Raw genomic sequence first — 19,449 nt, 5'->3', positions numbered from 1 at the left:
AGCCCTGGCGCCTCCCTCTCCCTCCCGTGACACCTCTTCCTCCCCGCTTGCGCTTGGCGAAGCCCTTTCGGGATCCCGCTACTTCCACCACCACGCCGTCGTGCTGCTGGATCTCCATCAACCTCTGCTCCCCGCTTGCTGGATCAAGAAGGAGGAGACGTCGCTGCTCCGTACGTGTGTTGAACGCGGAGGTGCCGTCCGTTCGGCGCTAGGATCATCGGTGATTTGGATCACGACGAGTACGACTCCATCAACTCCGTTCTCTTGAACGCTTTCGCTCGCGATCTACAAGGGTATGTAGATGCACTCCCCTTCCCCTCGTTGCTAGATTACTCCATAGATTGATCTTAGTGATGCGTAGAAAATTTTAAATTTCTGCTACGTTCCCCAACACTCCAGGACTGGAACTTTCTTGTGTCCTTGGATTCATGTTTAAGGCACTGACCCAATACTCCAGGACAGCGGTACAAACGAGCAAGGCATATGTAACCTTGATATCGTCTTCACTATAAGCCTCTCTTTGACTCTGATGGAAGAAGGCTATGGTTGCAAATGGAAGGTACATAGCTACTCCACGGACAAGTACCCCAAAAAAGAGACCAGGTGAGGATTTCATTGCTCTGTATAAATTGGCCATGGGTCTGGCTCCTGTGACAATAATGAAACCGGAGAACACCTTTTCTTTGGTGTAGAGGAATTGGAAGGTCTCGGAGATGCCAGACTGCAGCTTACGGTATGCACGGTAGTCATCAAGTGCTGAGAAGGACCGTAGCATCCTGATCCGATCATCAACAGAAGGAGATGCAAGGTCCACAAATAACTTATACCGAGTGTGGTCCGTCAGTGTTAAAAGGTGGTCATTGGGCCCGGCAGGACTGATTGCCTTGTCAATAAAATCTTCAAGCGGATCAATCTTGAGCTTATGTGTGTGTATTGACCTCCGAATAGGCTCACCGGAGCTCACCAAGCTGTTAATGCTAGCTCTGTTGAGAGCCCAGGGCTTCTCCAAGCATTTGAGGATATCGGGGATGAAGAGCAATATTGCAGCAACTAGCAATTTCGTGTCATCGCTGTCTGGCCATGATTTGCAGAACACATAGATGGCCACGGTGACTTGAGACACCGAGGTGAGGATGTGCCGCGTCCATAGCTCATTGTCCTCGATGTTGTAGGCGGTTATGTCGTCCTGTCCACCGAGGTGTATCAGGAGGATAGGCGCCCACAACACCTCCAAGATGCTGCTGCCACCATGTCCATCCTTCTGCTGTGGCTTTCGGTGGCGGTTGAAGAGGGTGGCGAGCGCATAGATTGCAATGGCATCGCTGCCAAGGTATGCTAGCCAGATAATAGGTCTAAACCAGGATCTGATGGGGAACTTACGCGCGACAGAAGAGACGAGGAGGATGTACTGAATCACCAGGCTCCCAAGGACGAGGATCCGCAGCTGCCACTCCTCCCACCATTGCACAGCGCCTAAAACACCCATTAGCTCTCTATAGACTTCCCCGGCCTCTCTGACACCCACGAACAGCTTAAAATGGTTTTCCTAACGAAATTGGAGGAGCGCAAATGGTAGCATCAGGAAGGGAGAGTGGGCTCCGTCAACCTTAGTCAAAAGAGACACTCCCCTGCACTCCTTTTTCAGATACCAATGTGCCATCACGTGTACACATGTACTACGACGTAATTAAGGTTTTTTTCTCTGGGAAACGTGATAATTGATTGAATATACCACTAGTACCAATGAGGCATCAGATCCACCACCCACCCACCCACGCTTGGATGGGCCAAAGTTGCTTATTAAATGTAATCTGTTTGGTATTGTTAATTCGAAAGTACTACCTGTCCTGGTTTAATGAAATAAATACAGTCACTATGATAAACATAAACATGTAAATACAAAACATATGTAAGAATTTGCCCCGAATCATTTAGCAACTACTACCTCCGTCCTGGTTTATTGGTCCCCTTTGTAATTTGTGCCAAATTTTGATCAAATATTTAACTAAAAAAGTGTTAATGCATCTCAACAAAAAATATATCATTGGATTCGTATTTGATCATAGTTTCCAATGATATAATTTTTGGTGACATGCATGAACATTTTATTAGTTAAATTAATGGTTAAAATTTGGCACAAAATACAATAAGGATCAATGAACCAGGATGGAGGTAGTACTTCACAAGGACGGATACAGCGGAATGTTGCATCAGAGAATGACCAGACAACGGACATCTTTCACTCGACATACCAAACGAAACAGTGCTACACATGGAAATGCGACCATAAGAATGCACTATAAGTAGCAAGCAGTAAAAAGAAGTTGCACACCTCTCCTGCCTGTATATGATAATGTCAGGTTTAAATTGTTGTCGCTGCATACAGATACAGTGCCTTGTTTATCAAATCCTTGCCAAGTTAGTAAACTGGGACCATGTAACTCTGTGAGAAGAATGATTTTTCCTCAAACAAATGTGTCGCAAACAAGCATTAATTAACATAGGTTGCTCTTTTGACAAATCTGCATGAAAGAAAACCCCATCTTTCCCACAGCGGGTGAGAGACAAACGGAACTTAATTTTCTTGTATTCTTGATGCTGACCAATGAACTGCAGTGCTCTCTCCCCTGTAGATTACATATCTAAATCCACAAAAAGAATGATGTTTCAGTAGTATTCAAGGTACATAATACAGAAAAAGAACGAAACACCCAGAAACTCATACTATACAAGTGTTACACAAGTTATAAAACTTGAAGCTCTTTGCCAGAAAGCCTTCATGACGAAGCATACATTGCATAGCCTTCACTTTTCAGCAACAGGAAGGGAATTAAGTAGCACAAATGGCACCAATAAACACGCGTATATAGCAATGGTAATCAACAGGAAAATAAATTGGCACACATAGAAGCAAACAGAGCAATGGGAAACAGGGACGGATTGGCGCCTGGAAATATCACTGGAAGTCGGGTGTATTCTTGATAATGACCAATGAACAAAACTGCTCCCTCCACTGTAAATTACAGATCGAATCGGCCAAAAGAAAGATGCTTCTTGCTTCATTGGTACAGACTACAGAAAAGAAGAAGGCCCCCAAAACAGAACACCCAGAAACTCACACTATTAAAGTGTCACGGAAGGTACAAAACTGAAAATCTGGCAGAAAAGCCTCCATGTCAAAGCAGAACTCGCATGGTCTTTAATGAATTCAGCAACAGAAAGGGAATTAAGTGGCACAATGGCATCAACAAACACACATGGCACCGTGAATCAACATGAAAAGTATTGGCACACATAAAAGCAAACAGAGCAATCAGAAACAGTGGCGGATTGGCGCCTGGAAACAGTTTGACAGACCGTCAGCTTGTTCATTTGTCAGTAGTGATGTATGTTCATGGTATAGACTACGGAAAAAGAAGGCCCTGAAAATGGAACACCAAAAAACTCAATACTGTATAAGTGTTACCGAAGGTTCAAAATTGAAAATTATTTGCCAGAAAGTCTCCATAGTAAAGAAGAGATTCTGTAGCCTTCGCTGAGTTTAGCAGTAGAAAGGGAATTGAGTAGCAGAATAGCACCAACACACACATAGTAATGTTTATCAACAGAAAGAATATACACACGAAAGAAAACAGAGCTACAGGAAACAGGGACAGATTAGCTGCCGGAAATATCATTGCAAGTCAGACGATTTCTTCACGAGTGGATCGACCACTGGCACCTTGTTCTGCATATTGATGGACCAATGGCTTGAACTTGCGATGATGATGATGATGATCCATTCCACCCTCTGCAGTTTGGTTGCCTACGTCACCATGCCCATGTAATATAGTTTGAGGCATGATGTACCCCACCTACCCCTGTGGCATTCAGGTTTGTTTTTTTTTTTTTTTTTTGCAAACAACCATCAATGTCAGATTCCATTACCACTGAGATAACGGAATAGTAAAACAAGTGCCAGCATCCTGAGTTCCAATGCCACCTACTGAAAACTTCAGACTTTACAGGAAACACCAAGTGTACTGGCAACGGATCAACCCAGGATACCCAAAACAAGTTTCAGTTTCACCAACAGAAGATGTGAAGCGAAGGACCATCAAACATTAGTCTTTAACATCCTCCACAGTTGCATCGTCATCGGTGATCCGGAGCATGGCATGTCCAACTTCTTTCACCCCATCAGCATGATGACAAAGAGCCTCTCTTTGAAGCATAACCGACCCAGCTTCCAGCTTCTCCCTCTTTGGCATGCAGGTATCCTCTGCATCTAGGGACAGCAAAGCACAAATGGGGGAACCAAAGCCATCATCATCTACTGGCTACAAACCGGCGAGACCCATGCCCGGCAGGCGTCCTGGATGGGTCCTCAGGTCTTAGATGTTAGGTTTGGCTGCGATGTCTGTTTGGTATTAGGCCCAGGCTATCTGCGCCCCTTCATCTACTGGATAGGTGTAGCGACAGTTTGTTGCTTAGACGGCGGCTTTAGTCTTACTGTGGTATTACTTTGTAAGGTCTTGTGAGAATAATTAATAAAGTGGCCGTATGCATCGCCCAAATGCAGAGGCCGGGGGTCATCCTCCTTTTCTAAAAAAAAAGCCATCATCATCTTCTTGCAGTTTATTACACTGCAGTGCAATACACAGTCACTACGAGTAATACAAACAAGCAAAGGCAAGACTTGTGCAGGAACTTGCCCCAAAACATTTAGCAGCTGCTTGAAAAGGACCGGTACATAACCGAGTGTCGCATCAAAGAATGACCGGGCAACGGACAACTTTCATTGACACACCAAACATTGGATAAACCAGTGCTACACATGATACATTCTTTTTTCAGAAACAAAATAATACTACACATGCAAACGCAACCATAAGGATGCTCTTTAAGTAGCAGACAGTAAACAGGAAGTCACATACTGATCTCCTGGATCTACACTGGGTTGAAATTGTTATTGATGCCTACAGTTGTTTATTAGAGCACATGTAGTTTACGTCAGGAGAATATTGTTAATCAGACAAATTTGATTCACCAATTACTCCCTCCATTCCAGAATATAAGATGTATTGGTTTCCATGCAAGTCAACCATGTGAATGTTTGACCAAGATTATAGAATAAAATAGAAACATTTGCAATGCCTAGTAGATAAAATATGAAACTAATTTTCATGATGGATCAAATGATCTAAATTTCGTATTCTGAATTTTGATATATTTTTCTGAAAACTCAGTCAAACTTGCACTCATTTGACTTTTCAAAAAACAAATACACCTTATATAAAGGAACAGAGGGAGTATTAATTAGAAACCGCAGGTTGCTCTTTTGACAAAACGAGCATGAACGAAACCCCCATCTTTCACATGGCTGTTGTGGTGAGACAAAAAATAGCAGGAACTGAAGAAAGTAACCTATGACAGGAACTTAATGAACAATTAACAGAACAGTTCTCTTCCTTGTAAATTAGAGATCGGAATCAGTAAGAAGAATGATGCTTTGGTACTATTCATGGTACAGGCTACAGAAAAAGAAGAAGGCCCCAAAGGCGTTAAAGAGGAACACCCAGAAACTCATATTGTGCAAGTGTTACATGAGGTACAACACTGAAAACTCTGGCAGAAAGCATCCATGTTACAGGCTCACAGCAAACATGTGTGGTCTCTATTGAATTCAGCAACAGGAAAAGGAATTAAGTAGTAGAAATGGCACCAACAAACATGCATAGCATCGTTAATCAACAGAAAAAACAAAAGTATTGGCACACATATAAAAGCAAACAGAGGAATGAGAAACAGAGACGAAATAGCATCCAGAAACATCATACTAATGAGTTACACGATTTCTTCCCCGGTGGCATGGCTGCCCTGGTAACCAGCGGATTGACCTTCAGCATGTTCTTTGTAGGTTCCACTTGATCTCGATGGACCAGCAGCTTCCTCTTGGGTAGTGGCAGCCCTGCTGACACGAGAAGTTGAAGGTTCATCCCCAGGCACTCCTCCGTTGTGATAATGATGATCCGCCCTCTGCAATTTGGCTGCCAAAGTCTCCATCCCCATGTAGTACAATAGGAGCCAGACATAGGTGAGGTATTCCACACCGGTGGCCAAACCCTTGGCGTGGAGGTATCCTCTGCATCTAGCGGCGGAGAAGCACAACATCTCCACCCAGATGCCTTCCACCACATTCCACATCTTCTCTTCAGGCAGACAGGACAATACTTTGGTAATACTCCAAGCGTCACGGATAATGCCCCCCTGTTGCTGCTGGGTACCATCTGGAGGTGGAGATCCTCCACCATCCACCGCAGCAATTATCATCTGTGTAAGCTCTGCTTCCTTATGAGTTTGCTTGTCTCCCTGGATAATGATGCCCTTCAGTTCGTCGTAGGCGGTCGTGAAAAGGTTCCTTCTGGTGCCTGCCATTAGCATTTCAGGATTCACAAACAGTAGGTACATCATGTAGTTGGACATTTCTCTGCACTGGATGGCCCTCTTGTGATGACCAGATCCTTCACACCAAGCATGAGGACATGAATCTTGCGTGCACAGCCGTCTGTGGTGAGAGTGAGATACACCCGTGTGGTAGTAACAGAAATCTGTGGCGAGATGCCAGAGAAGAACACTCTCGTCAAATGCGCCCTCTAAGCTCCAGCCCAGTTCCTGGTAGCACCCTTCACGCCCAAGACTAAACTGGCCCCTGTTATCATTGAACTTCCTGTAACTGGAAACATCTCTTATGTGATGCCCCCACCCTCCTTTCACATACTTGAGCACTAACTTTGTAATGCTGAAGGATGAGGAGCAAGACTTCATGTGCCAACGTCGCTGAAGGAAGTTGGTACATCCCAAGACTCCCACAATCCTCATCATCATGGAGTGCTTTCTGTTGCGGACAAAGAGACCTATAAGGTTGTACTGGGAAACCATATCATCAAATATAGGCTTGACTTGTGTTGGCCTCAGAGTTTCTGTGTCCCTTGTGATGCCCCTTAGGGGCATGGCATAACCCTCCAGGACAGCAGTGCAACAGAGCAAGGCATATGTAACCTTGGCATCATCTTTACTATAAACTTCTCTGTGACTATGGTGGAAGAGGGCTACGGCTGCGAACGGAAGGTACATACCAGATACGCGAACAAAAGCAACAAGCAAGCCGACTATTTGCTCCGATATGCTCTCACGGGCATGGACACTGCTACTGGAGCGGCCTGCAAAGCCAGACTCAATGGAGAACATCTTTTCTTTGGTGTAGAGGAGCTGAAATGTCTCAGAGAGCCAATGCTGCAGCTTACAATAGCATAGTTGTCATTCAGTGCTGAGAAGGACAGCAGCATCCTGATCCGATCATTAGCAGAAGGAGATGCAAAGTCCACAAATAGCTTATAGGGAGTGAAGTCCACCGGCGTGGCTGCTGTCAAAAGATAACTATTCTCCTCAGCAGGACTGGTTGCTTTCTCAATGAAATCTGCAAGTGGATCAATTTTGAGGTTCTGTGTGTTTATTGATCTCCGAATTGGCTCGCTGGAGCTGACAAGGCTGTTAACGCTAGCTCTATTGAGAGCCAAGGGCTTCTCGAAGCATTTGAGGATGCCGGGGATGAAAAGCAATATTGCCGCCTGCAAGAGTCTTGTGTCGTTGCCTGGCCATGATTTCCAGAAGACGTAGATGGCCACGGTGACCTGAGACACCGAGGTGAGGATGTGCCGCGTCCACAACTCATTGTCCTCGATGTTGTAGGCGGTTATGCCATCTTGTCCACCAAGGTGTATCAGGAGGATAGGCGCCCACAACACCTCCAGGATGCTGCTGCCGCCATCTCCATTCTCCTGCTGTGGCTTCCTGTGGCGGTTGAAGAGGGTGGCGAGCGCATAGATTGCAACAGCATCGTTGCCCAGGTACGCTAGCCAGATGAAGGGTCTAAACCAGGATCTGATGGGGAACTTACGCGCGACGGAAGCAGCGAGGAGGACATACTGAATCACCAGGCTACCAAGCACGAGGATGCGCAGCTGCCACTCGTCCCACCATTGCACAGCGCCTGAGTAGCCCATGAGTTCTCCCTTGATCTCCCCTCTCTGTCACATGCACACTAGCTAATTATGCTACTGGCTGGTCCACGAACCACTTCTGTATGTATCTACACATTTATAATTTCAGCCCTCACTTGCCTACTCAACTTTTCTTATACCACTTGCTTAAAAGTGTCCTTTTTTAATTTAATCATATAACATTTTCAAGAGCCAATGTTTTGGCCTAATCTCTTTTTTGCTTGACTTGATTAACTATGTACATCTCTTGCTAAGTTTGTCATATTGTATGTAGTATGGTATAGCATGTTACCAGGTTGTTGTCCAGCTAGTATTTTATGGGGACCGGACCGACGAATGAGTTTTTAACAACGAGTGGCCAAGCCGCGGACAGGCAGATATGCGGTCACAACTAAATGGCATATACTTATATGTACATTGGCAATCGATCAAGGATTGAGTGCCTATATCGAGTTCAAAAATGTTAGTACTGCATAATATACTTTGTTTAGTTGAATCACGAAGTCACCAATTGCCTACCGAACACCTTGTATACACACATTATTATATATACAACTTGCTTGAAAGGGTCCTTTATTTACTGTATAAATACCTACAATAACACTTGCAAGGGTGTCATATTTTATTTGACTTGACCAAGTACTTGTGGACCTCACTTGAGTTCCTATTGTAGGGTATCACACGTGTTCTTAAGCAAGTTGCAGGCTTAATCATTTCTTTATTTTTTTCACCAACTACATCTATGGACTGCTCTTTGGAACGACTGTTCCTATTGTATGGTATTGTACTTTACCAAGTTGGTGGCTAGTAGTATTTTATAGGGACCGGAGACCACGTGATAAGTTTTTAAGAGAAAATGGCCGGCCAGTTACAACCAGGAGGATATGCAGTCACAACAGAATGGCATGTTATATGGACATGGGAATGTATAAGGATTGAGTGCCCATATCAAGTCCCGAACTGTTATTGCTACATACTGTACTCTGTTTAACTGAATCAGGCTAGCTAATCAAGCATCTTAACTTTGCCAGATATTCTTCCCAGGACATTTGAGTACGTAATTGCCATGATCTGCACTTTTCACAAACCAACAAGGAAGCAAACCTCAACTTTTCACATGGCTGGTGGGAGACTCCAAATAGAACAGAATTGACGTAACATATGATGCGAACTTGCGTTGTTCATGATAAATGACCAATGAACAAAACTGCCCAGAAAATACAGATAATAATTACTGCAATTTGTATGTTTGAACTTTGAACCCGTGACGTTTTGGAGCCTCAGGTTGCCAATTTAGCTATTAACATCAACGCCTAATATAATAAGTAAAAATAAAGAATTACATACATTGACCACTTCTGCTCAGCAGGATTGTTAGGAAGGTTTTCATCAAGAAGATGATTATAGGAAATACCCCTGGGGCCAAAATTCACTGGTTTAAGATCAGGCTGTATTGCAGATAAAGAATTGTAGGCTGACTTTGAAGAATTAGAATCACCAAATATGACATCATAGAGCCAAAAGATAGCACATAATGGAACTGTAACGCCCCAGTCTCGATTTCAGACATATTGCAGTTCAATAATTTGTATTGCAACTCCTAGATTCTAAAGTCGCAATTTTCTCTCTGATATTTGCCCTGATTATCTACTGCAATAACCATGACGATACAGGCGGAGGATATTACTGCTGAAGCTGAGGGTAAAACTTACTGGAAATATCCTGTGGAACATTGGAACTGATCTTGAACTTATGCATACCCCAGGCCATACTGAAGGAAGAAGTTCAACTTGACTGAACACTGAAGACTTACAAATTTGTTGCAAATGGACACTGATTACCACAAGTTGCTCTTTTCACAGATCAACATGAAAGAAAACCTCAACTTTACATAGCCAGTGAAGTAACATAGGATGGAAAGTTGATTTCAACCTATAAACAATCCCATATTCTAGATGATGGCCAATGAACAAAATTGCCCTCTCCACTGGAAATTACACTTCTGAATCCGCAGAAAGAATGACGCTCCAGACTTCATGGTACAGAAAAAGAAGCCCCCGGAAAATGGGAAAAAACAACAGCTTGCATTTGTATGCTCTTTACTGTTACATAAGGTACAAAACTGAAGACTCTTGGCCAGAGAAACCTTCACTATTGCAGCAACGCCTCCAAATATTCATCAACATATGCCAAACATGGCCAATGATCTGTTCTTATCCTGACCAGCGTGGAGGCATAGCCTACTTCCATTGAGAAGAGGAGGTGATACCTGGGTGGCAGGAATATCAGGACGCGCACGACACCCATATCCCTCTTGCTTAAATGAGCAAACCTCTGCGCACCGATCCCAATTTCGTCATCATCGATGTGCTGAAGCTGGAGATTGTTTTCCATGGAGTATGGAACCAATGCATCAGCACCAACAGCAGCATCTGAGTCACTTTCTTCCCACACGACATTCTCAATGAGTCCATTACCTCTTAGAATGGTGATAAGTGAACGCCCAGCAACACTGACAACAAAGGGAGCCAGGTATTTCTCAAGAGCTCCTATCAGAACCTTTGGAGTCACCTCAAGAAGCTTGACAGACCGGGTTCCACTGATTGCAGCTAACCCTTTCCCTCCACTCAAAGGGAATGTCTCACGGCCTGTGTTAGAGGAACTGTTACAGGCCTCCCATAGAGCATGAAACAGGTCCTGGTAATACTCAGCTGTACCATCTTTTGGAGTATCAGGAGGTACACTGGCCTTCAAAAACATGTCCTCGATGCCAACTGTAATGGGCTTAAGAGAACCACAAATGACTTGGCAGTTCTCTGTGTTTGCTGCGATTTCGACGTCAATAAGACCAGGTGATGGCTCTCGAGGCTCCAGTTCTATCATTACTGATGCCCGGTAACTTGATTCTTCCTGGTGGCAGTTATCTACGGGGACAATGTCCACACCGGAAGCTGGAGGCTCACCCAAAAGGAAAGGCACATGACATGAGGGAATTTTTCCAAACTGTGCACTGGATGACAAGGTAATCGTCACTGCATAAAGGGCAGGCAACTCATCTTCCCCTTCAGAACTTGGAACAGGTGAATCAGATACCCAAGCTCTGTTAAATGGCTCTGAATCAAATCTAAATGTGCAATGTATTTTGACTTTGAGACCACCAGATGAGTGCAGGTACTCAGGAATGCATGAAAAGTGCCTTCTAAGGATTTCCAAAGTTTCAGCCCCCTTTGAATCCATCACGCGTAGCGCTTCTTGTGTATAGCCAATTCTCTCGATGGTAGGCTGTGGTGGCTTTTCTTGCTCTGGAGGAGTCACACTCACATCCTGTATACTTATGATGTGACCAGACGCTCTGCTCTGGACACTGAAATTAGGCAATGTGAGGGCCCATGACTGCTTCACAACCAGAGGCACAACTCTTTCAAGATGAATGTACGATGCCAAAGCAGGCATGCTGCTAGGATCTTGAGCAGGACGTTCTGATGGGTCATCAAACATGGAACCCGGATGCGAGGGTGTGGGTTGCTCTCCAATCCCCATGAGATTCCTCAGTTTTTTGCCAGGAATGCAAGACAACATCCGCAAACATATCCTGGACGAATCATTTCAAGCAGTGAGAAGGCTAGGGAAACAGATAACACAAGCAAAGCTATGCCAGAATTATGTGTGCCTGATTTTAAGAAGAAGAAAAAAAAGATGAAGATACCTTGCATGGTCCCGGATCTCTAGGTCTGGGAATGACTCGATGGTGCGCACGAGTAGGTGGGTCAGGGGAAGGAATATATGAGAGCTGTGATGGTGCTTCAGCATGATACGACAAATGCCCACAACCTTGCTGCCCTGAGACCAGGACTTCAGTTCTGTGTCCGGGTCATGCTTCTTGGCAAGACAAACCATCTGCTTGGTGAGCAATTCAATTAGGCGGAGCTGAGGGACTGCCTCATTCTGTGCAATCTTCTCAAAAAGAGGGTAGTAAGATGCGAGCTGGTAGCCCGGTTCAAGCCTCGGAAGCAGGCACTCATCAAAGGTTCGGAGCAACTGTTCCCCCACCCACCGATGTGTGGTGCATGCTAGCAGGCGGTTGATGAAATCAGCAATGACTGGGACTAAACTCCGATGTTCTGATGCCATATCAACCAGCATAGCCTGCATAAAGATGACACACAAACTTAGCATTCACTAAATTCCATTGCAATGTGATGAAGTGAGGGTCCTGCAAGTTGATGAGTGTGCCTATCGTTAACTATCTCCGTAATTTCTACCTGGAAATGGTGGAAGGTAGTTGAATTCAGGAGCTCACCAGCTCCGGAGCAACCCTTGTCATTCGTGCCGTGAGGAGCAGCGCCGACCAAGACCCTGTGCAGCGCTCGGAACGCAACACTTGTCTCAGTACTCCATGCCGGGAGCCACCTGAAGGCCGAAACACAGACTAAGCCATCATCGATGAACTCGGTTGTCTGCTGGCCGTAACTGCCTCCTTCAACCTTATCACTGTCAACGGTAGCAGCAACAAATCCAAGGCAGTCCAGCTTCTTGGCCTTGAGCGCCAGGGGGTCAAACATGCCAGGATAGAACCATTTGGCAAGTCCAGGCACTGAATCTCTGAACCTCCCAGACCCAAGCAGCCAATGCAACACCAGCAATCGCACTGGCAGTGGCCGGTGCGCCTCGCAGGCAGCCGAAGCTAGGCGGCGCGCCATCTTGCGCTCATCCTCAGCTCCAAACGCATCGGGGAACTTCGCGAACAGCGTGAGCACCGAGTGCAGCAGCATCGGGCTCGACGAATACGCCATCCCACTGAACTGCACTTTGACATGCGCCGCGATGGCCGGCGCCCACTCCAGCACCGCCGTCGCCACCTCCGCGACGATGGCCGTGACCTCCATTGCCGCCGCGGGCGTCAGCACCTGCGGCCTCTCCATGACCAGCGCGAGCACCTTCCTGATCTCCCTCACGTTCTGCTCCGACGGGGGTGCGGCAGAAGCGAGCGGCGGCGGTGAGGAGAGGAGGTGCGCAGGCACTGAGAATGGAACGGGCGGGCCGGAGACGGCGAGGATGGAGGCGCTGGATCCGAGCCTGCCGAGGCGGACGGCGCCGCGCGCGGCGGAGGCGAGCAGGAGGATGTAGGACTGCGCGGCGGGGGAGCGCTCGGCGGAGGCGAGCGCGTAGGCGTGGCCGAGCACGTCGGCGAGGAGCCCCGGCAGGGCCTCGTCCAGCGCCCTGAGCGCGTCGCAGGCGAGGGCGCGCGCGGCGCGGTCGGTGGCGTGGTTGGGGCGGTTGGCGGCGGCGAGGAGCGCGCCGACGAGCCCCGCGAGCGGCGGGGCCTCCCCCTCGGGGTCGGCCAGCGGGGCGGAGAGAGCGGACGCGAAGGCGGAGGCGGCGGTGGCGACGAGGTGGTCGCGGAGCGGGTGGTCGGCGGGGAAGGCGAGGAGCGAGGCGAGGAGGAGCGGGAGTTGCCGCGCGGGGGCGGAGGGAGGGAGGAGGTGGTCGTCGACGAAGGCGAGCAGGAGCGGCTTGAGGTGGGAGGGGAGGTCGCGGCGGGGGAGGGAGGAGAGCGCCAGGTCCAGCAGCGGCAGGTGGAGCCACCGGTCGCGGCGGGGTGGGGGGGAGGAGAAGTCGTCGAGGAGGTGCTCCCACTCCTGCGCCGTGAGGGTCGGCGGCTGCGGCGGCGGGGAAGGCCGCGGCTCCATCGCCGGCGACGAGGACCGGCGAGGGGGGAGACGGAGACCAGATGCGGTGGTGGTTGTCAGAGGAGGATGCGAGTGCGGATGTGGGCTTTGGTTGGGTCGTCGGGGGTTGGTGAGTGTGGAGAGTGTGCCTCTTGTTGGGCTCAAACCTCAATACTGACTACGCTAGTGGGCTGGGCTATTAACTTCCTCGCCCGCATTTTTTCCGGCTACATGGAAAAACATCCCCTCAAAGGGAAAAAAACAAATTTAAAAAATAGTGTAGTAGATAGTACTAGTAGGGAGCACACAAAAATTTCCACGCAAATCCAAGCCGGAGGTACTCTATCTTCTCAAAATATTTCGGATCACCGATTACCAATTTAGGACGCATTGACTCTCGGATTCCTCCATACAACTGGAGTCAACAATATTATTCCTAATAAAAATATCATGTTATATCAATCCTCAAACAATTAGTGCCAGGAAAATGCGAGCACCACTACTAAGAAAAGGCTCATAGGTCGGCTCAAACTAGTGGCATGCGGAGCAATGTACCCACCACAGCTATTTTGAAAAATTTCCAGTGTCGGGTAGGAAAAAAAATCGGCCACGGCTAAATGCTCGGCGGATTCGCCACACCTATGTTTTCACAGAATTACCCGTGAGATGGAAACAGCAGCGGCGGGTGGGCCATGGTGCCCGCCACTGGATCTTGGCGCGACATTGGCGGGAATTTTTCTAGAGCCGCCACCGTCATATTTCGCTAACCCGCGCCCGCCCTTTTCAAAAATTTCCAGTTTTCGCAGTGGCGGGCACTATATAGCACCCGCCATAGGTTTTGTAAGTAAGGAAGAGTACTAGAAATAGCATGTTTATTACCCAGAGTAGTCCCAAGCTATAGCATGGCGTTTACTAGAAATATCTTGTTTATTACTCAGAGTAGTGCCAAGCTATAGCATGGCGTTTTTAATGGTGTATTCAACATAGAAAAAGTTTAAAGGGCAAATGCTGTAAAAAATATAGTTTTACTCGGAAGGGAGTTTTTCTGTTCGTTGAAGAGTGTTCGATTTGTACACAAAGTGCATCTAATTTTTGTCATAACGATCTCAAATTTTCCACGCCTTACAGGGATTCTATGAAGATCTAATGCCAAGTTTCATCCATTTCCGAGCTCGTTTGCATGTTATGTTGAACGGAAGAGCTTTTTTGCCTCTTTAGTGGCCGGCAATTCAATTAATGCTTTGAAAATAACAAACCAACTCAAAATATTTTAAAAATTGAGCATGGGACTTTCAATGATGTCTATTAATCATAGAAAGAGTTTGGAGTTGAAATGATGTAAAAATGAAGTTGTGTTTGAAAGGCGGCTCGTTCGAAACACTGACATTTCGTTGGAGAGTGTTCGATTTGTCCACGAAGTGCATTTACTTTTTACCGTAACGCTCTCTAATTTTACCACACCTTACAGGGTCCTATGAACATCATGCCAAGTTTCATCCATTTCCGAGCTCGTTTGCATGTCATGTTGAAAGGAAGAGCTTTTTGCCTTTTTTGTAGCCGAAAAATAAGTTAATACTTTTAAAAAATGTTCATTTTCATGTCATGTTGAACGGAGGAACTCGTTTTCATGTCATGCATGATACCGCTTAGATACTCGTTTTCATTTCATTCGGCATAGAAAAAAATTTGTGTAAAGTTTAAAAAATGTTCATACCATTCAAAAGAATGTTCAGCATGTGCTCAACAAATGTTCAATGTGTATTTGAAAAAAAATTAACATGTATACAAAAAATGTTCACACATGTATTTAAAAATGTTCATCCTGTATTTGACCAAATATTCAACATGTATCAGAAAAAATGTTCAGCGTGTATTCAAAAATATACAGCACGTATTTGAAACAAATGTGCATGATCTATTTTAAGAAAATATTCAAGGTGTATCTGAATAATGTTTCACATGTATTACCACAAATTCAATGTTTACTCAAAAATATTTAGAAAATGTTTAAGATATATTAAAAAATGTTCAAACATATGTTTGAAAAAAGTTTATCATGTATTCGAAAATGTTCAACATATATCAAAAAAGAAAAGAATGTTTATCATGTATTTTACAAAGTTCAAGGTGAGACTGAAAAGTGTTTCACGTGTATTAAAATATATTCAAACATTTATTTGAAAAAATATCCAACTTGTATTTGAAAGCGTTCAATGTGTATCAAAAATGTTCACCATGTTGATGAGAAATGTACTAGGTCTATTCAAAAACATGTACACTGTGTATTTGAAAAAATGTTCACATGTAGTTGAAAAAAGTGCTTCACGTGTGTTCAAAAAATGTGCACTATGTACTAAAGAATGTTCATCGAAGCCGTAGCTGGTTGTATATCGCCGAACGGGGAAGAAGCCACTCAAGACCAAAACACAAACTGTCTCAATCTACTACGCCGAACGACGATGTCCAAGACCACCTAGATGAAACATAGAAAAAAACGAGTCACAAGATCTGACCATGACTGAAGCTCAACACATCCTCCACCGACACCAATAAGGATTGCCGAAGCTATGAAAAGGCGAGAAGAACTTGTTGCACGTCACTGATGACGACATCGCCTCACCACCACCAATCAGACACTTAGACTGACCTCACCAAAGTTAGGGCGGTATAAAACGGGTTCCCCATATCTCACTAGTGTGGGAAGGCACCCAGAGCTTAATCACGTATATGAATAGTAAATCCCAAGTGTGAACTGAGCATAACACAGATGTCCAGGTTCCTTGCACAACCCACCAGGGTTCAAGTCCTAGAGTTGGCACCGGTGCTTACATTCTCCTGAATTTATTTCATACTTTCTGGTGATGTTCATTTAGTGGGAGGAGACGTTCTCATAGACTATAAGGTGTTTGCGATGACTTAATCAATCTCAAGATATTGTGTTGGCTCGGTGTCTCGGAGGTGCTCATAGGGTAGCATGTGTGTGTTTGCGTTCATAGGTATGAGCATATGTGAGCATCTGCGATCGTTTCAGTGTTCATTTTTTTAATAAATCCCAAGCAATCGTGCCACATATCCTTGCATGTCATCTCATCATAGAATTATGAAAGGGATAAGGTCCACCTCAACATGCAATCATGTATGAAAAAAAACTACTACACCATTCAACCATGCATTGAAAAAAATCCCATTCAATTATTCTACTTATATTCAATAAATATATTACATATAGACATAATCAAATATGATAAGCCATGTCTATTTTAAATTTTAGTTCTCATGTTTTCAATCCAAATTCTCATCAGCCAATTCCCGCGTCAACGAGTGGGATGTCCTCTAGTATGATATGAAGTGGAGCTTATGCTATACTTCGGTGCTTGCCAGTATTTCTTGCTTCACCGACGACAATCTAATCAAATAAGTAGCAATTAGCTAGTGGGCAATGACATACAAACAATAGACCCGGTTGATGAGATCAACATTCAACCAATCACTTGTCATATTGCAACGGTGGACTGATCCGATTGGTTTGGGAATGCACATGCTGTTTATATCATTTGTAAAAATGTCTGAAATCCTATTTTTTTCGAAAAGGCCTAAAGCCATATTCTTACGAAAAAATACATTAAAAATCTTTAGCGTGCTGAAATCTTATTCTCCTTCATCCACCGATGGTGCGTTGTGAGCATAGCTCGATGCCGCCTCGGTGAAGCAAACATTTTGATACTCAGGAGTTTGTAGAAACAACGGCCAGAAAGTTGGCGGTGTACAATTGCTGACCGCAATCTATGAAGAAAATCACCACCTAGAGGAAAAACACCGATAAGGACTTGTAGAAACTAAGAAGACCACAAAAGTCGATCGAATCCAGATGGACCCACCACAAACTTAAACCGGACGGATCTCTAGAAGATCCACCGGAGACACGGATTCACAAGCCCTCCACCGATATGCAAAGCACACAAATGGACCGGCGATAAGGGGGGAGTCCCTACCTTGGGGCAATGCCCCCGCTCCGTCGCCCCAAACCAAACATGAAGATTCCCTTAAGAAAATCCCAAAAAAACATTGATGTCACTGTACAGTAGAAGCGTGTCTGGTGTCGAGCTCGCTGCTGCTCAGAACCACCATGCATTGAGGCTCTCTTCTCTAGTGATAGCAGCGGATCCATCTAGCCGTCGCCGGTTACACCAACGCGGTCATTCCACACAACATGACGAGGACCACCGCTTGAGCACCCATCTTCTTTGCCGTCTCAAGGCAGTCCTCCAGCACGTTTGCATCAGGCCACCCCACAGACAGGGCCTCCCCGCCGCCGCCGCTGCACGGCACTGACACCGGTACGGGTTTCATGGTTGCCTGCCATGCCGCCTCTCCTGGAAAAGACTGTTGTGTGGCGTTGATCTAAATCCCATTTTTGTAAAGTAACCTAACTTCATCAACATGTTATATTATTCAGATTCGACAAGCAATTACTTGCTTACCTCCACCAATCAAATCCTACAATTAATAATTTGACAAGCATAAGACAGAAAATTAAAGACGGCCATCTTTCTAGTCGTCCCATTCTATATATGTAATGTAATAGCATGTTGACGTTTGGTGGATGACCTCGCTGATGATCTAGACAGGAGAGTAACCAACAACTAATCGTCCTTTGGGATTTATGAAGAGACCCAACATGCATGGATCAATAAACAAGTGCTTCTCCAGATCAAGATTTGGGTATATAAAGTTGTGCCCCTTCTAAAGATGCCGAGTATATACAGTTATGCCTTCTAACATGCCGAATATGCTAGCATTATACTTTAAATTATGCACGTGACGCGTTGAAATAGAGTGGCATATACTCCCATCAGACTCAACTTAACATTATCTGCACGCTTTTGTTTTCCTGTTAGTCCGCTTTCATGTGTGAACTAGCTAGGCATGGTGCAAATCACCGCAGGAACCTAGATAATGTCAAATAACGGATGTGAATCAGTGACAGTGCCAGGTCTAATAGATAATTCAATAAAGGAACAATGTAAATAGCTTATCAAATCTCACAAGCTCACAATACAAAGTCTCACATGACATGGGTAGAAAATTACAAAACTGGGCTACTACTTTGTGCTTTTGCACTGCCATGATAGCATTAACTATATCATCCTGGCTCACTTCCAAGAATAGAGCTGCCTCATTAAATGTCACTAAGCAGTAGTTCAAGAGGTCATCACTATTCTTCACTATGCAAAAAAAAACTTTCAAAATGCTCGCCTTACCGGCTGGTAAGATCAATACCATTTGAGAAGTAAGTACAGAAATCATAAAAACACATATTTTTGTGTCCCAACAAGCTTGATAAGGAGCTCGCCAATATTATTTAGGCATCTTAATCTATCATCTTTTCTCATATCATCAATAACATTGGCAAGTTGGAACTCAAGTCTTACCAAATCCTTGATTGATATGTCCTTAGGATAGAATCACTAGTAGAAAACAGGGCTTTGGTCACAGGGCAGTATTCACATTAGTCCCGGTTCAGTCACGAACCGGGACTAATGTGAGCATTGGTCCCGGTTCGTGCGGCTAAGGCATTAGTCCCGGTTCACCTGGGCCCTTTAGTCCCGGTTGGTGCCACGAACCAGGACTAAAGGGTGCGATGCCCATTAGTACCGGTTGGTGGCACCAACCGGTACTAATGGGCTTTGAGGCATTAGTACCGGTTCATGGCACGAACCGGTACTAAAGGTCCCATT

General features: G+C 45.3%; 3 protein-coding genes across 3 annotated transcripts; all 3 read right to left on the bottom strand.

Annotated features, from left to right (window-relative positions):
• Positions 1 to 540: 540 nt before the first annotated feature.
• LOC123142813 (uncharacterized) lies at positions 541 to 1,486 on the bottom strand. The gene is made up of 2 exons (XM_044561554.1): positions 677 to 1,486; positions 541 to 567 (listed from the first exon to the last, which is right to left on the bottom strand). The coding sequence occupies exons 1-2, from the start codon at positions 1,484 to 1,486 to the stop codon at positions 541 to 543; spliced, it is 837 nt and encodes a 278-aa protein (XP_044417489.1).
• Positions 1,487 to 7,151: 5,665 nt separating this feature from the next.
• On the bottom strand, positions 7,152 to 8,250 carry LOC123142811 (uncharacterized). Its single transcript, XM_044561553.1, has one exon. The coding sequence runs from the start codon at positions 8,043 to 8,045 to the stop codon at positions 7,152 to 7,154; it is 894 nt and encodes a 297-aa protein (XP_044417488.1). The 5' UTR covers positions 8,046 to 8,250.
• Positions 8,251 to 9,814: 1,564 nt separating this feature from the next.
• On the bottom strand, positions 9,815 to 13,916 carry LOC123146342 (uncharacterized). Its single transcript, XM_044565991.1, has 3 exons — positions 12,305 to 13,916; positions 11,749 to 12,188; positions 9,815 to 11,634 (listed from the first exon to the last, which is right to left on the bottom strand). Exons 1-3 carry the CDS (start codon positions 13,730 to 13,732, stop codon positions 10,194 to 10,196), a joined length of 3,309 nt encoding a protein of 1,102 aa, XP_044421926.1. The 5' UTR covers positions 13,733 to 13,916; the 3' UTR covers positions 9,815 to 10,193.
• Positions 13,917 to 19,449: the final 5,533 nt, after the last annotated feature.

Source organism: Triticum aestivum, chromosome 6D (genome assembly GCF_018294505.1).
Source record: "Triticum aestivum cultivar Chinese Spring chromosome 6D, IWGSC CS RefSeq v2.1, whole genome shotgun sequence".
Lineage (NCBI taxonomy): Eukaryota > Viridiplantae > Streptophyta > Magnoliopsida > Poales > Poaceae > Triticum > Triticum aestivum.
Note: the sequence above shows the minus strand (reverse complement) of the source record. Positions and strands in the feature narration are given on the sequence as shown.

What these genes read in the sequence shown, in the direction of transcription:
- LOC123142813 (XM_044561554.1), bottom strand. Translation starts at nt 1,486, where the DNA reads ATGGGTGTTTTAGGCGCTGTGCAATGGTGGGAGGAGTGGCAGCTGCGG. An exon ending in TCCTCTACACCAAAGAAAAG is followed by an intron (nt 568 to 676) that starts GTGTTCTCCGGT and finishes TCCGTGGAGTAG; the next exon opens with CTATGTACCTTCCATTTGCA.
- LOC123142811 (XM_044561553.1), bottom strand. Translation starts at nt 8,045, where the DNA reads ATGGGCTACTCAGGCGCTGTGCAATGGTGGGACGAGTGGCAGCTGCGC.
- LOC123146342 (XM_044565991.1), bottom strand. Translation starts at nt 13,732, where the DNA reads ATGGAGCCGCGGCCTTCCCCGCCGCCGCAGCCGCCGACCCTCACGGCG. An exon ending in CTACCTTCCACCATTTCCAG is followed by an intron (nt 12,189 to 12,304) that starts GTAGAAATTACG and finishes ATCTTTATGCAG; the next exon opens with GCTATGCTGGTTGATATGGC. An exon ending in GAGATCCGGGACCATGCAAG is followed by an intron (nt 11,635 to 11,748) that starts GTATCTTCATCT and finishes TGATTCGTCCAG; the next exon opens with GATATGTTTGCGGATGTTGT.